This window comes from Cebidichthys violaceus, unplaced genomic scaffold (assembly GCF_023349555.1).
Source record: "Cebidichthys violaceus isolate CVI_PGR_0920_01 unplaced genomic scaffold, fCebVio1.0.p SCAF_14, whole genome shotgun sequence".
Taxonomy (NCBI): Eukaryota; Metazoa; Chordata; class Actinopteri; order Perciformes; family Stichaeidae; genus Cebidichthys; species Cebidichthys violaceus.
Window position 1 is genome coordinate 13,106,958 of NW_027176307.1, and position 16,971 is coordinate 13,123,928.

Genomic DNA, 16,971 nt, shown 5'->3' on the forward strand with positions numbered 1-16,971 from the left:
TGTGGCCATTATTAGTAAATGACCTACAGAATGATGATGAGTCAGGGTCAGGGAGGAGAACAAACTCACATAAACTCAGATAAAATATTCATCAACCAATCATGTGCTTCAATCTGTTCTGTGCATGTGATCGCACCGCTTTTCTTTTCTTTGTTAACTCAGGTTGACAGTTAGCAGTCCAGACTGGTGGTCCAGATATTTAAACTATAAGAGGGCAAAATAATTAGAATCTCTGTCAATGCTAATGATAGCAATCAAACTCTGCCTAAAAAGAAATGAACTCATTTTCCAGTAATTTTGTTCAAGAGGATTTTCTGTAAACATTTCGCCAACATTGCAGTCTGACAAATTGCCACTGGAGCACAGTGTACTTACAAGCCTGCCCCGCATGTGAATGACAGAAAAATGGATTTCCTTTCACCGCCTACGACCGCAGTTTCCTATTCTTACGCCCCGAACATGCTGGCTCGACACTCCCTCATACAGACGGGGGAAAAATGCAGGCCAGCCAAACCCTCTGCCTGGCTAATCACAGGCCCAATATTTCCATAGCAGGCAATTAGCATCTTGCTTTTATGTGTGAAATGGCTGAGGCGAGAGTGGGAGCGAGTCGGGGAGAGAGGCACGGCGAAAACAGAGAGAGAATAAAAGAGCAATTAAGATGTTGGGTGAGCGGAGGACAGAGACAGGCAGTCTGCTGCCGTGTGATTTGAGGCTTGCCGGCCCAGTAATTAGCCCTTCATTGTGAGATAATGGACTTGGCCGGTCTTCCTGGTTCCCCGAGCCGCCCGGGCCGACGCGACCCATGGCGGGTCAAAGGGCACAATGTGCAGTTTGGCTCCTATACGTTTGGGTGTGCATGTGTGACTGTAAATGTTGTCGTTGCAAACCATCTTTCAAAGACTTGCGTCATTTAGCATTAAAGTCCGAGTTAAACAAGCAAAGAACAACAAAAGGATAGAAGTCTTAGCATTCAGGTAAATTAATAATCTTGTCTAAATCTACAAAGGTTTTTGGGGGGGGGGGGGGGAGTGTGCCAGTGAGAGCAGCGCCTGGCTTTGTGGCGTTGGGAGTCATCACTCTCCCGGCCTATCACTCCTTTCTCCCGCCATCTTTAGAAGAGCAGTAATCTGTGAACCCTGAATCATAAGCTTTGGGTAAATCTATGTAATACGGGTAATTCGATGAAGCAGTATTTTCCTGGTGAGAGGCAAAATCCTGTTGACTATTCAAGGATTGAATCATCCAACAGTAATGCCATTAGACCAGTGCCACGGATTCCTCGGAAAATGCTGTTTAATTGCCAGTAACCAGCCATTGTTTGGTGACGGGTAAACACTAGCCGAGAGGAGGTGGATGGGGGGGGGGCGGCAAGTGAGGAAGCGTGTGAAAAAGATGGCCCCTTCGGCTTCAGCCAATCGCCATTGAGGGACGGATTTACTCAGACTCGATGAAGCCCGCGCTGCGGAGTGGCAGAGGCACTGGCTTAACTTAAGTCTTCAGGAGTATAAATGCAGAGCAACTCTTTCCTTTTAATACAGGATTTGCTCAACAATGCGATTTAGGGGGGAGTCTGTTCAAGATAGACATTTTTTTTTTTTTTTGAGTGGCGAGGTTTTTACGGATCAAGCCTTGTTGCTCACGTTTATTAGCCCGCGACTCCACAGCTCAGGGATTGTTGGTCGTTGTAATCGCCGAGCAGTTTATCCATGTTTGTGTTTGGCTTTACATATATGCACCCTGACACTAAGTCCCATTCTTTCCACCTGTGTTGGAATTCTTTAAGAACAATAACCCCCACCTCCACCCAGCTGTTTATCCTAAGCCACACTTTTAAAAAAAAAACTGACATTAACTGTAGAAATCATCATGAACTGATCTAAAGCTACTCGAGGAGTGTTTTTACTTTTACTAGTTAATCCAATTCTCGGCACACAAGGATTTTTTATGAGAATTTGAACATTTTGAGGTGCATTGTTGTCCTTCGGCGCGGCCCCCTGCTCTCAGGCCTGTCCTGCAGGACGCAGATTGGAAGTGAGAGGTGTGGCGGCCGAGGCTCGCCTCCATTGTGAGCCGGTGCCTGGGAGACGAGCAGCGCTGCCAGACCCGACACTGATTGGGTTTGACACTGCGTCCAGGAGGCGAGAAGAAGCTTTTCTTTTGCTCTTTTTTTTTTCTATAAGTAAAAGAGAGCGTTTTTTTGTCTGGAAGGCCCCTCCTCTACTCTCCTCTCTCTTCTAACTCCCCCTGGTTCTGTTGTGCTCCTCGCCCTCCTCCTCGGTTCTTTCTCTCCTCTCTTTACGTTCCTATATTGACTCCCACATTTTTTCTTTCTCAGATTAAGACCAGTGGACTTCTGTTTCTTTTGTCCTGCTCTTTTATTGTCCCCCTCACTTGGATGTTGACCAGTAAATTTGATCCTCAGCATCACAACATTAAAAATGTACTTTTGTCCTCTACCCCTATAAGCAACAGTATTTGTTACAGTAATTGTAGTTCCAACCATTGAGGCGAACCAAAATCGTCTCCTTCTCTAAACCTGAAACTCTGCCACATGCTGAGCCCGCTATGTCTTCGGGTGGACACGTCGCCTCGTAGGGCTCTTTAGTCACCATGCCTCGGGCTATGATCACACACTGCTCAACACGGAGCTTTTACACAGGATTTATCAATTTCAATTAACAATGCTTGAGGTACATTTTGCACCGCTTGTGCCCGCTATTTGTGTCTTACAATGCAATTTTGAAGGACTAGCTTGTGGATTAGCCAGGTGACGGTTAGCTTACTTTAGGATGAACAACACCATATAAGTGTACCCGCACGTTATGTCTGGCCGTCTTAATATGATCTTTTAAATCTGCATTTCCACTGCGCGCAAACGAAAATGTACTGAACGCAGCATATTCATTGCTGGGTACTTTACGGTGGAAAAAAGTAAGGCCTCCTGGAGCTCTATAGAAAGGACCGAGCGTAGCGTGACAGCTAACCGTTAGCGTACTGGTTCTGCCAGAAAGAGCTGCAAGCATCATAGCAACAGCCTTTACAACACCTCTTTGATTGACAGACACATATACAGACAAATCACTGTCCAGACGTGTGGTGCATTGTTCATGGTTCGCCTCAATGGTTGAAACTACGATTACTGTAGCAAATACTGTTGCTTATAGGGGTAGAGGACAAAAGTACATTTTTAATGTTGTGGTGCTGAGGATCAAATTTACTGGTCAACATCCAAGTGAGAGGGACAATAAAAGAGCAGGACAAAAGAAACAGAAGTCCACTGGTCTTAATCTGAGAAAGAAAAAATGTGGGAGTCAATATAGGAACGTAAAGAGAGGAGAGAAAGAACTGAGGAGGATGGCAAGGAGCACAACAGAACCAAGGAAGGAGGAGGATAAAACATAATAAACGACTATGAAAACAAGTATTATAATATTATTATCATTTTAACGGTGGTGAAAAACAAGATATTTCAGTGTTTTACAGATATTTGTCGGGACTTGGTTTGGTCACCATAGCTTAGCTTAGCATAAAGTCATAGAAGGTAACTTGGCTCGGTCCAAAACCCTCCTACGCACACCCCAAAGCTCAAACATTATGTCTCGTTCGTTTATCTGTAAACAAAACCAAACCTGAAGTGTAAAAATAACACACAACCTTCCGTTTTTCAGCTTTAGAGGTGTTACTCATCTGACTCAGCAGGAGAGTGAAGAGGCATCATTTCCAAAATTCAAACCACTTCCAAAGTTAAACACTTTTACAAATGAAGGCTCATAAATGGAGTTTCAACCCTGAGGATTATGGGTAAGTGAGTTTAAATATCCTCATAAGACCACGGTTCAAGCACTGAAATGGTAGAATGTGGGACGTTTTATTGGTATTGATTAATCTTCCGTGCTGATCACCAGAGAGCACAACCCTCTCGATCCGCTTAATAGAGGCGCTAATGATGAGCTCCATTAGTTTAATATTTGCTTTTATCGCTGTGCCCTTAGATGACTGTAGCGTTTCATTAGACATGTCTGCCTCATATCTCACTTTGCACCCAGAGGAAACTGTGAAGGGATTAATTTTATGATGGACCCCCTGCCTCCTCCTGCCTCCCTGCCTCCCTCCCTCCTCCTCTTCACTCCTTCCCTCCTTCCCTCCTTCCTCCTCCTCCTCAGTTCAGCTCAGCTCCCAGCCACAGCCAGGGGACCCAGGAGGAATAGTGTCTTTGTCGTCCTGCCGTTTTTTGGAGTTGAGGAACAAGAGGAGTTTAATCCTCATTGTCCAGGAGACTGCAAAGGGTGAGGGGGGGTCCTCCGGCTGTAAAATGATCCAACTGGCCTCGGCTAATCCCCTCCTAACCCCCACTCCCCGGGCCTGACCCCCCTCCCGGCCTTAATTCATGCCCCCGTACTACCACAATATCACGCTACAAACACAAACACACAACCAAAAACGCAGAATGTGCATCTTAAAAAACACAAAATCTGCCGAACGCTGACACAAATCGCACAATATCGAAGGTTTTCCCACTTCCTCTCTCTTCCTCGCACTCTAATAATAATAATATAATTCATAGATGTGCAGTAAGTGGTTTAGTGGGGTATGTTTAAGTGGGATTTAACTTAATCACCTGCACATATAGAGGCTTAATCAACTAGTAACTCATCTTCCACTCTGGGGATCCTCGCCACCAGTAGAGGTGTCTAATCAACTGAGACCACGTGTGTGTTCTGAATTAAAGAGTTATTTTAAGAAAATGAAAACAGCCTGATTTTGTACTTACAACTGGCTGTGGTGACATGTATGAATATATATATGTGTGTGTGTGTGTGTGTGTGTGTGTGTGTGTGTGTGTGTGTGTGTGTGTGTGTGTGTGTGTGTGTGTGTGTGTGTGTGTGTGTGTGTGTTAGTGACAGAAAATGAACAACAAACAGCCTCATGTCATGGCGTGATTAGGAGTGATGATGTGAGTGGATGTGTGAGAATGTGTGTGTGTGTGGGTTGACAAAAAATAAAACCCAATAAATAGCCTTGTTTTATTGTTCTTCTCATTAACTGAAGGATTATTTCCAGATCAGGCAGGACAGGGCTGGACGTCTATTTGACGTTAAGTCTTTCCCCAACGAGACGGATGCTCTCCAGTCTGCGCAAATCTTCTCCTTTGAATTTTCCTACCTTGCGCAGACCCCTCCCTCCCTCTCCATCGCTCTCCCCGTCCCGTTCTGTCTTTATTTCTCCTCTGTTTCTCTCTCCCCTCCTCTCTTTCTTTTTCTGCGCTCCTCCCTGAGTGACAGCTCAATGCCCAGCTCTCCCAGGCTTATCTAGCCTCAGCAGATGGTTGACTTGGATCACTGTTCATACGCCACGATCTGGGCTGGTGATAAAGACTGTTACAGAGTGAATATATGCTATCTTTCTCTTTTCTTCATTTTTTTTTTTTTTTTTTTACTCCTCCTCTCACCTCCTCTTGATCCACTGTCATTTTCTCCCTCTCCATCCATCTCCTTTCATCTCTTTTTATTATGCAGCTCTTTCCATCTCTACCTGGACACGTCTGCTCTTCTCCTTGTCGTGTCCTCCACCACTCCTCAACTGTGCACTTTGTCCCAGCATCCACCCCCCCCCTCCCCTCTCCGTCTCCTCATCTCCATCCATCTCTGTGCATTGAATCTGGTGCTGCTTGATTGTCTCTGCTTCCCTGCTGGGCTGGCGCCTGTCTAAAGGGCCCCAGGACCCTCACACACTGAGGGGCGCCAGCCATGCCAGAGATGCCCTCTCTCCCCTGTCCTCTCCCTCCCTCTCTCTCCTCCCGTATCACTTCATCTGGTCCCTCTTCATCGCCACGGGACAGAAAAAAAGGTCAAATTGTGTGTCTTTCCGCTCTTCTCGCTCTTCTCTACAATCAAAGTTACACACAAGTCGGCATCCCGGTGCATATTTTGCGCGCATCTATGGAAGAAAAAAAAAGCTCCAGTTGACCACTTTAATATGTTTCAGATTATTGTAAATATGTGCCAAAAAAAGTACAATGACTAAACAGGTAACCTTCAAAGTGCTGCAGCCTGAAGCTCTTCTACGCTCACATCTTCTGTTTTCATTTGTTTCATTTACATGATCACTGCATTCAGACAACTGATGTGCACTTCACAGGCTTGAATTGCCCATTTTATGTACTTCACTTGTCTGGATTGGTCATTTGATGTCCTCCTCACATGTTCTTCATTTTACACAGCCAACCAACAAAGCAAAAGGAGAGGGTATAGCTGCCACTCACAGATGAAAGAAGGGGACCGAGTGCTGCGAGCGATATGAGCGTGAATGTACAACACAGCACCTTGTATGGAAACCAAGAAAGAGACTGGCAAAGGCACCCTGCACACTCCATACATTAGATCAGCTCTGTGTGATGTGTGCCAGTGTGGTATGAGAGGGAAAAGACATGAAAGTGAGATGAAATTGTGTGAATGTAATGTGGCCTCTTGAAGGAAAGATGTTGAAATGTATCACAATGATGCCGGCATGGGCGTTTATACGGAGCTGTCACCCCATATGTGGTGGAAAACCTCCTCCCCCTGCGATGCACCGGTGGGTCTATCTCTCTCTTCAACACTCCAGATTGTATTGCAGCCATCTTAATCTGAACGGTGGACTCTGGCATCCACACCGGAGCACCTGCATCCGTCCAGCCCGACCCGCTTTTGTTCTGGTCCGACCCCCAAACTTTAGGCCCTAATTAACTCAACGGAAACTAATTAAATACAGCTCTAGTGGACCAGACGCCAGACAGAAAGAAAGAAGAAGAAGGAGGAGGAGGAGGAGGAGGAGGAGGAGGAGGAGGAAACAGGGAAATGAGCAGAGCGAAGAGAGAGCGAGCCAACGAGACAGGCAGTAGTAGGAGAGAGGGGAGGAGGAGGAAAAAAAAAAAAAAGGCGATCCAAAGCTTGGCCTCCAGCTCCTGAGACCAGTTCAGACACACAGGAAGACGGGGAGGGGGGGGGGGATTCAAAGATGGAGGGTGTTTGGGTGTCATTGTCAGCCTGGGTTGTCCTGAGCTCCACACTGACCTTATACTTCTTTACACGCTCTCCTTTTTCAAGCTATTCCGGGTTCTCCCTCATAGATGAGTGTGGTTGCCAACTGCTGTAATCACAAGCACACCAGTCACATGACGCAACTGATGCCCTGGAGATATTTGGAAAAGGGTAGAGACAGGATGGGGAGAGCCACGGAGAGACAAGAGCAGCGTAGAATGAAAGCAGGAGCAGGAGGAGGAGGAGGAGGAGGGTGTGGGGGGAGAAAAGGAAGGTACGGGACAGGATTGTGGGAAAGAAGATATCTAAATATGGGTTCAAACCAGCCAAGTGTCTCTGGCACGACGCCGCTGCTGCTAGTCCCAGGCACGGCTCGCTAAGTGATAGAGAAAGTAATTAAGAGAAGCCTGTTCAAGTAGATAGGCCTGTAAAGGAGATTTGAAGAGGGGAACTGATTGTGCATGTCTGATTCCAGCTCTTCAGAGAGTTCTCAGCCCCAAGGCTTAGCTTTCAAAGGGCCGTCTCTCTCCCTGTCTTATTTCCCCGTTTCTTTTTTTTCTGTAACATATATCTACAAACAAAATAGGACTCCGTCTTTCCACATATCAAGCACACGAGCGTTTACGGTGGGTGGATGTAGGACAGAGAGGGGCTTCTAGCTCTAATCAAGACATCCGTCTATCTGTCGAGCTGTTTGTCTATCCATCGTCCATCCGTCTATCCATTCATCCATCCAGCCGTCATATAGCTCAATGGATGTTTCCTCTTGCTAATGCATTGGTATTTTGACTTGAAAGTTCACATGATGTCTTTTCCAATAGTGATCCACTTCTAAGTACATGGGCAGGCTGACAGACATGATAGAGCAACACTGCCACCTACGATGGGCAGATACACTTGAACTAAAGTAAGTCTGCCGGCTCAGCCGTGGAGACTGCTGGTCAAGTCGGACTTGAGTTGCGTGCTTTGAAAAATGTATATGTTGACAGTTTTTTTTGTGTGTTTTTGTTTATCTCATTGTCAAAAATGTAAAACAGCTACAGAGTCATTTGAAAAAATCCAAAATATTCAGCACCATGTTTTTCTATTAGAAGGAAAGCTCCCATCATTTCAAAGAGAAGTAGGACCAGTGTGTAGCTATAGGGCCACAGACAGACATATACCTGATAAATAAAAGATTTGTTTTGATTTGTTATGCTTTTTTCATGTTTATGTTTCTTAATATCAGCAGTAAGAGGACAAAGGTTATGTATTTGTTTTAGAACCTTATATATTACTGAATAATATATTACTGAAAACATTGTATATGATTCTCACATTACATGGAGTTTCATAAAAACAGAATATGATCAACTACTCACCAGTTCTATCTTTGGCTGATGACAACATTCTTTAGTCTGAAATAAGCAGTCAGATTTTAATGCACAATTTAGTTAATAAAACATAACTTATTCCTAAAATAGATCTTTTTTAAATTAAAGTATGTTATGATCATTATATCATTTTATAATATGATCTTTCAGTAGGTGATCTATTTTTACTTCAGACAGATTACGAGCATTTTAAGGCAGCTGGAGATTTGAGGATCCATCACTGCGAGGTCAAAACCACACCACATGTACTGAACAAGCCTGTCTGTCAGAATTAAAGATGTTTAAACACCAAGCATGTGCATTTGTGTTTGATATTTTCAGTTCCTTCAAAATAAAATGCATGCTGTTACATAACATGGAGGAAAAAAAAGAATCTTGGGTTACTTCAGTGATTTTATTTAGTCAGAAACCTTGTTAACATTGAGTACAGTCTCTGTTCACTCACTGTGTTAAAATCATTAGGAAAATGTAAAGCAGGGTTTTAATTGTCGACTATTGAGGCCTGTGTTATACCTTACTCTGCAGATAAGTTATAGATACAGTCTGGTACAGTAAGTGGTGAAGTTAAAGTTACAACATTTCCCTCCGGAAAGTAGAGGAGTGAAAGTATTAAGTCTCTTAACTTTATTAGGCTTCTCAAGATAAACGCATATAGCTCAAAAACAAACTTTGAAGTGCTTTCCAGTATGACAGCAAACTGGTAAGGAAAGGCAAACGAAAGTAATCTACTGGTGACATCTACTGGAGAAACTGCAGTGTTGATGCAAAAGGTTAAAAAAAAAAAATAGATCCAACTAAATCCTCAATTTAGCGCCCTCTGCTGGTAAGAAAGTAGACAGGTCAACAGTTCGACTTTACAGGGTTGCGAACAATTCACACAACTTTCTAAATCACGTTTGACACTGAAAATTACACCATTTAAAGTGGTTCAACATATTCCAGGCTATAGGCTTATGGACTACACATTCACATTCGTACAGTCCGCTATTATGTAATCTAATATGTATGAAATGGAAAGCATTACTGTTAGAAGAGAATCTCTGCATTAAAATATCTTCCAACAGAATTGAACTAAATCATGTATCTCCCAGTATCAATGATTTCAATAAAGTCCTGTAAAATAGAAAAACAGACCACATATTTGTTTGTGATTTCATTTTTCAGGGTTTCACATAACGAATACGTTGAGTGGGGATGAACATTAAAAGCTATACATCAACGTAAATATATATATATATATATATATATATATATATATATATATATATATTATCCTAATCGTGACCCTCGCTCCAATGTATACAGTGTATTTTTCTTATTTGTGTTTTTCTTTTCATTTTATAATCATCTTTGATATTTTGTTCACATTCTTGCTCAGTATTTTTCTGTTAATACAACTGAGAGAAAATGCAAAAAGCAGTTAATAAAACACAATCGACTGAAGAGGGGTAGGCTAATAGCTTTATTTAAATAGTAAGCACATTGGCCCTGATGTCTGCAAAAAAAACAAAAAAAAAACTGCATCTGTCACGCGTTACACCACTGTCGTAAAACGTTTCTGGCTGCTGTTGCAATGGCGTTTGCTGCGACAGCACTTTCCGGCAGCAGGGAAATTGAGGAGAAAGCAGCGACAAACGTCGCGAGCGGATACGTTATACCCTCAAATATCTTTGGATTTATGCGATATTCGGTGAACTAACGTGTATATTGATTGTATACACCTTCACCGTGTGGATGAGCTCAGTGTTCAACGTTTTCCAAGCGTGAATCTCCACCTTAATGCGGTGGGATGGCCACAGTGCCGCCTGGGCCTAGTAGCGCACTGCCTGCATCCCCGGCTGAAATTTCTCTTTTCCCCGGGGCTGGGAGCGCGGAGCCGGCTGGGCAAGACGAGGAGCCGGCCTGTCACAGGGAGGACCGTGTACCCGCCGGTACGGGGAAGACGTCGGAGTCGGTAAGCGAAGTTAACAGGTCGCTTAATAATAAGAAGCAGAAAAGCATGCTAGCTCGAGCTAGCCCGGCGGCGCTGCACCTCAAAATGCAAGCCCGAGAGCAGCAGCAGCAGCTAAACGGCTTGGCCGGCCCGTTAGAGGACGCTGACAGCCATCAGCAGCACGCAGGAAACCGGCCTGACAATCCGAGACCGTCCGTGGACAGCTGTGACAGCAGCGGCAGCAATGAGGAGGCTCCAGAAACCGCCAGAAACCACAGTGAGCGTTGCCAACACGAAGGCCCCTTCTCTAAAAACGGCAGTCACTCTCCCTTAGTTAACAATAGCATGAACGGGATGCCGGGTTTCACGAGAACTGAGGCGGCCCACGGACACCCAGGGGACGAAGGGGACGAGGAGTTCGACCTCACGGAGCCGCCGGACGCCGGGCCCGGCGGACAGGAGAGCCCCGCAGACCTGCAGCCGCCGGCCGCGGAGCTGGCCCGGCTCGACCTTAGCGGGTTTCCAGGCCGAGCGGAAGAGGACAGCCACGGCATCCGCTATGTCCGCTACGAGTCTGAGCTTCAGATGCCGTGGATCATGAGACTGATCACCAAGGACTTGTCTGAGCCTTATTCAATTTACACCTACAGGTACTTCATCCACAACTGGCCGCAGCTCTGCTTTCTGGTGAGTGTGACACTGAAACCATCTCCATACCTGTAGTCACTGAAACACTGTGTTCATCTACTGTTAAAATAAAGTGTGACCCAGCTATTACCCTCCTGTAGCTCATGGACTGTGGTTACCTAGAGGTGCATATAGCATTAATGGGGCTGGGTGTGACTGCAGTCTTATAGCTTTCCATCAACTGTCAGTGTGTCTCAAGGTAGCCAAACTGCTGATGTGCACTCACACACACACACACACACACACACACACACACACACACACACACACACACACACACATATAGAGCTTAATCACACACATGTAAATGTGTGGCTGTCAGCATATTGGTTTTGAAGTTGCTTTGTATATGTTGGCAGCTAACACCCACTTTTCTATCACAAAGCCCAATCTAGAAGAATGTAACTGACTCGACAATATCGTTTATGGTTCATGTAAAAAGGTCTTCTGTCCGGTCACATGTACAGGAATTCAGGAGCATGCAAAGGTCTTAAACCCCTTACATTCCAGTTATAGTTGAGAGTAATGTGCTGTAACTCGGTGTTTCCTCTTCTACTGACATTGTCCAGTCAGGGGTTTCCACTTTTGACAAACACTGTCCTTTCTTTGTTTATCCTCTGAGCTTCAAGGTTGTAAACTCCATTCCAGTTTGTTTGGAACGATCCATGTAACGTAAGAGGAAGTGTCTCGAAATAAAGGTCAGAGGCCAGCCGGGGGGAACCAGCTGAACTGGCAGCATGACAGGGACTGTAGAGGACCTGTAGGCTTCTCCCGTCGACACTCAGAGGACCTAAGTGTTGTGTGTGTGTGTGTCACAGGCCATGGTGGAGCAGGAGTGTGTCGGAGCCATTGTATGTAAGCTTGACATGCACAAGAAGATGTTCCGTCGCGGCTACATCGCCATGCTGGCCGTGGACTCGAAACACAGAAGGAAAAGCATCGGTGAGATCCGGACCCTGCGTGTGTCTCGTACAGAATACATGAAGTTATTTATATAGCGTCAAATCATAACAGAGGTTCTTTCGAGGCACTTTTCATACAGAGCCGGTCTAGACGGTACTCTATAATGTCCAAAAAGCCAGCATTCACCCATTAGCGAGCCCTTGGGTGACAGTTTGGCAAGGAAAAAAAACATAGAGAGAGATTATTCGTGATAGAGAACAAACATAAAGGTCTGTCCTTTCACAATGTGGAGCCGAGACAAAGTTGCGCAACAGCGTCTTTTGTGCTTTCTCTGACAACCAAATCTCTTGATGCAAATGCAGTATTTAGATTCTACACCCTGGGTTGTTTAACACCGTACTTGGACCTGAAGAGACGCGTATTCATTCACTTCACGCTGTCATACATCGAGCCTTATTTTACTATTTAAAGTTAGTGGTTTTTTTTCATTTGCGTGCCGTCGCTGACTTGGTCTCTTCTGTTTCAGGTACTAATCTGGTGAAGAAGGCCATCTACGCCATGGTGGAGGGCGACTGTGACGAGGTGAGACGCATAGACCGCGTAGATTCTTCTTTCTTTAGTACTTCCGGACGATATTGAAGTTTTTGAGAAAAAGCCTGGAACCCACTTTTTGCGGGGTTTTATGCCTGATAGTGACTCTCATACACAAGCTGCATATTCACTCCAACCAGATCGTACAGGAAGAGAAGAAACTCTAAAAATCCATAATCCATAAAATACACACTACATGATTGAAATGCATTTGTCCATTTGGTCCTTGTTGTGGTGTTGGCCTCCGTGCAAGGACCAGTTCTCTCTCCCCGTCCTTCACTTATCTGCGTTTGCTGGTAACCTTGGATTGATTGTCAGCTTCTCTCAGTATTTTCTCTCTACAGACTCCTTCACTCGCTCTGAATAACCTCATACTGACTCACATACACAGATCTTCCTTGGGCACACAAACAAGAAAGATGGCTGAACTATCCTTCTTGCAACTGCATTACGATGTGATAATGAACCGTAGACAAAAAAAAAAAAATATGTTCCTGATGTTCTCTATAGCAGTGCAGTGAATGGAGACAAAACATCTACTAAGAAGTGGGTTTGTATGAGTTACTGATCCAGAGTCGGTGTACAGTTGACTCGACCCTAGCTTGGAGAGGCAGACTGGAGTACCGGCACCAAAGCAAAGCAATGCACCACTGTGGACAAAGGCAGCAGCAAAAGATATTTTAGACACTTAAAAAGAAAGAAGAAAGGCCCACCCCAAAAAAAAAATCAATATTGTTTTAACTGTTTGCTATATTTAGGATATTTGAATCCCTTTACAGCCGTTTCTGACTCTGCTCTCTTCAAAGCCAACAGCCTCCAATGAGGAAACACAGAAATGTCGGTGTTGTGTACTGTGCTCCTCAGTCAAAATGTCTGCTCCGTGACGTGGAGAGACCACTGTAGCATCAAGACTGAAGACTGGCAGCAGAGGGAAACAGCCAGCTGAGCTTAGACTGAAGTGTATTTCAACTACTTCAAAACTGTGTGTGTGTGTGTGTGTGTGTGTGTGTGTGTGTGTGTGTGTGTGTGTGTGTGTGTGTGTGTGTGTGTGTGTGTAACGCATGCATATAGAACATGAGACATTGTGGTCTAATCAGCAGCTAGTATGTTCGTTGAAGCTATTCTTGACCGAGGACAGCTGACCCTGCAAAAAATAGCATCTAAGACGTCCGGTGCTTTAAAAGCTAATTTAATGGCTTTTTTAATTTTATTTATTTATTTATTCATGCAGGATAATCTCATTGAGATTTTAAATCTCCTTAATAAGGGGGGGGGGGGGGTCCTGGTCAGGACATGAAAACACGGATGACTGACTTCAAACAAACCAACATCAACACATTTTCACTCCATATAAGGACAAGTGCATTCAGTGCTCCAATGATCCTAAATCCTGTTTTTAAATCTTGCATTCTTGAAATAATCTAGTTGTAAAATGTCCCTGTAGCACACAACAAGATGAGGGTCTGAAAACTTTAGAAAGCGCTCTCACCAAAAACATAATTCCATAAAGCAGAGTACGCTTCAGGGCGGGGCTACCTTGTGATTGACGGGTTGCTACCTCGACGTTGTCCATGTTTTCGTCTTACAACTTTAACCCTTTCACCATGTGTTTTCAGTTCACGACAGTTAATTGTAATACTTAAGTCGTCCTAAAAATGTATTGTTCGATTGTACTTAGCTCCACCCTCTTGTGTCACTTCTTGGTTCCAAAAAAAAAACAAGATGGCGACGGCCCAAATTCTGTATTTGAGGCTTCACAGCTGTAGTCCACAAACCAATGGGTGACGTCATGGTGACTATGTTTGCTTCTTACATACAGTCTTTGGCTGAAACATACTGTTGGGGTCCAGAACAAGCAGTTCTGTCTTTTGTAGGATCAGTCAGTCCACTCGCGTACAACACAACGCACTGACATGTCCCTCTGTCTGTCCCCAGGTTGTATTGGAGACTGAAATCACCAACAAATCAGCCCTGAAGCTGTACGAGAACTTGGGTTTTGTCAGAGACAAGCGGCTGTTCAGATACTACCTGAACGGAGTGGACGCGCTGCGGCTCAAACTGTGGCTCCGCTAGAGGGACGAAGAGGGGACGGGTGAGGACGGGTGAGGACGGGTGAGGACGGGACAGCGGGTGCTGTTCACCTCGTACGCTATCGGCTTGACAGCCTCAGCTCAGCCCTGGTCATTTCACTCATATATACACACACACACACACACACACACACACACACACACACACACACACACACACACACATACATATACACACCTGTGTATGCATAGACATGCAAACCCTCTTTTTTTTGTCCCTGACCTCTGAACAACTGTTGTTTAGGCAGAAATGGACCTAACATCCCACGTGATCTCCTCATGAAGGGACAAAAACAGACTTCAACTAAACAGCAACACGTGAAACAAGGAAGCGAAGCAGTAAAGGAAAAAAAACAAACTACTGGGAAGAAAATATTTGTGGAGTTTATTTTTGTGTTGCTTTTTTTTTTAACCTTGTGAGTTGGACGGGGGGAGGGGGGGCGGATGAAGCTATAGTATGACTGTGTTTGTACCGCCTCGTGTTTTTTCTCGTTTTGTTTTCTGGTGGGGTGGGGGAGTGTGTTTTTGTGCATTTGTGGCGTGGTTGGTTTCACTGTGAGCCTGTGTGTGTGTGTGTGTGTGTGTGCGTGTGTGTGTGTGTGTGTGTGTGTGAGTGAGTGAGTGAGTGAGTGAGTGAGTGAGTGAGTGAGTGACTGTGTGAGCGCGTGCTCTGTCTGAATCATGCGTACTGTTTGTGTGTTTTCGTTTTTCCATCCTGTCCAAAGGGCACAGTGGCTCCGTGCTGCCGTCTCCCATCACCTGCCTCGGCCTCCAGGACTGAAGCCTGTAAAGATATGCATGCATTTATTTTAACGTGAGTGCGGAGGGGGGAGAGAGATTGTGTGTGTGTGTGTGTGTGTGTGTGTGACCCCCTTTCCTGTGTTTGGTGTTAGCATGTTGGTGCAGAGCAGAAACAAATCACTCCATTAGCACACCACCTTGTTGCTTCAGTGTCACTAAACCTCTCATCATCAAACCCTGACAGTTTGTACGAGCAGTTTAGATTTTTCTTCTTCCTATTTTCTGCAGATCAGAACTTAGTTTTTTTTTTTTTTTTTTTCCCGAATGCACTGCCAGCCGCTGCAAAATCCCCCAAAAAGGAGAAAATTGATTCTTTTAAAGAGACTCCTTGCCAATGATGCCCAGCAGTCTCAGTTTACTCCTTTTTTTTTTTTTTTTTTGGGTTATTCGTCTGTTCTCCTCGATGCAAGTGCCACTCGACCCATCAGACGAGCTCGCTAACGGGCTAACGGGCGTCACGCCGAAGCCTCTGCACCAGACCGGAGGCGAAGTGTTGCGTAATGCTGGAGTCCTGTTTGAGTATGGTGTGTGTGTGTCTCTGTTTATCTATTGATGGAAGAAAAGAAGAAAAAAAAAAAAAAAAAAAAAGGACGATAGACGAAGTATTCTTAGCAGATTCTATTTTATTCTTTTTTGTTGGCTTTTTCTTTAGATTGTCTAATATACACCTGTATAACCTCATGCTGCTCATAGGCGGCTGAGCCCACGATGCACTTCTCCGGTGCCCTAACTCGATGCACAACCGACCTCGCTGAAACATCTTGAGATCTCCAACCCGGAGCGCTTCTCGGATGCACCCGGACCATCCGATCCACACTAATTTTTGCGAAGACAAGTTTGCTTCAACCGCTTTTGTTTTCTCTTAAAAGTAATATGAACAAAGGTCAGATGAACTTCTTTGGAAATTGCTGCAGTGTGTATGTGTCCGTGTGAATGTGTCCCTGTTATTTTTGACAATGGTGTTGATCTGTTAGACTTTTATTTCTCTACTTTCAGAGGCACAGAAAAAAAAAAAGAAAAAAGAAGCCTTTTTGAGGTGCTGTGTTTTGATCCGGCCCGAATGACAGGAAGTAACAAATCGCGCACTTTATTTTTTTAGTGCTCTGCTGTGATAGAAAGGACAGGAGACCGTTAATGAACCCTTAAATCAGCTTTGATCTTTTTAAAGTCAAATCGACAACAAAACCCAACCTACACCACAGGTTGTTAATGCAATTTTATGTCAACTATTCAAATGATGCAATTGGGACATCTGCATGCTTTTATCCTGCCTGCAATATTCAGAGTAGAAAGCACTGCAGGACGCAAGAGTAAAGTCTGCAGCAAACGTTCACGGTAGACTGTATGTTTTAACGATTCACGGTCTGATGAGTCTCCACGAGTGACACGGCGACCTTCGTGTTGCGGGTTGAAGTCCCCGTTGAACAGTCTCCTCCCTGGAGCCCAGGACTGAAAGAGAGAGTAGACGTTTACAGAGTTGCCACCCTCATAACAGTGTGTGTGTGTGTGTGTGTGTGTGTGTGTGTGTGTGTGTGTGTGTGTGTGTCTCTGTGTGTCTCTGTGTCTGTGTC

The 16,971-nt window shown here is 44.7% G+C and overlaps 1 protein-coding gene across 1 annotated transcript; it reads left to right on the forward strand.

Moving 5' to 3' along the window:
- The first annotated feature begins 9,887 nt into the window (after nucleotides 1-9,887).
- naa30 (N-alpha-acetyltransferase 30, NatC catalytic subunit) lies at nucleotides 9,888-15,025 on the forward strand. Its single transcript, XM_068708963.1, has 4 exons — nucleotides 9,888-11,015; nucleotides 11,834-11,957; nucleotides 12,445-12,500; nucleotides 14,445-15,025. Exons 1-4 carry the CDS (start codon nucleotides 10,185-10,187, stop codon nucleotides 14,580-14,582), a joined length of 1,149 nt encoding a protein of 382 aa, XP_068565064.1. The 5' UTR covers nucleotides 9,888-10,184; the 3' UTR covers nucleotides 14,583-15,025.
- Nucleotides 15,026-16,971: the final 1,946 nt, after the last annotated feature.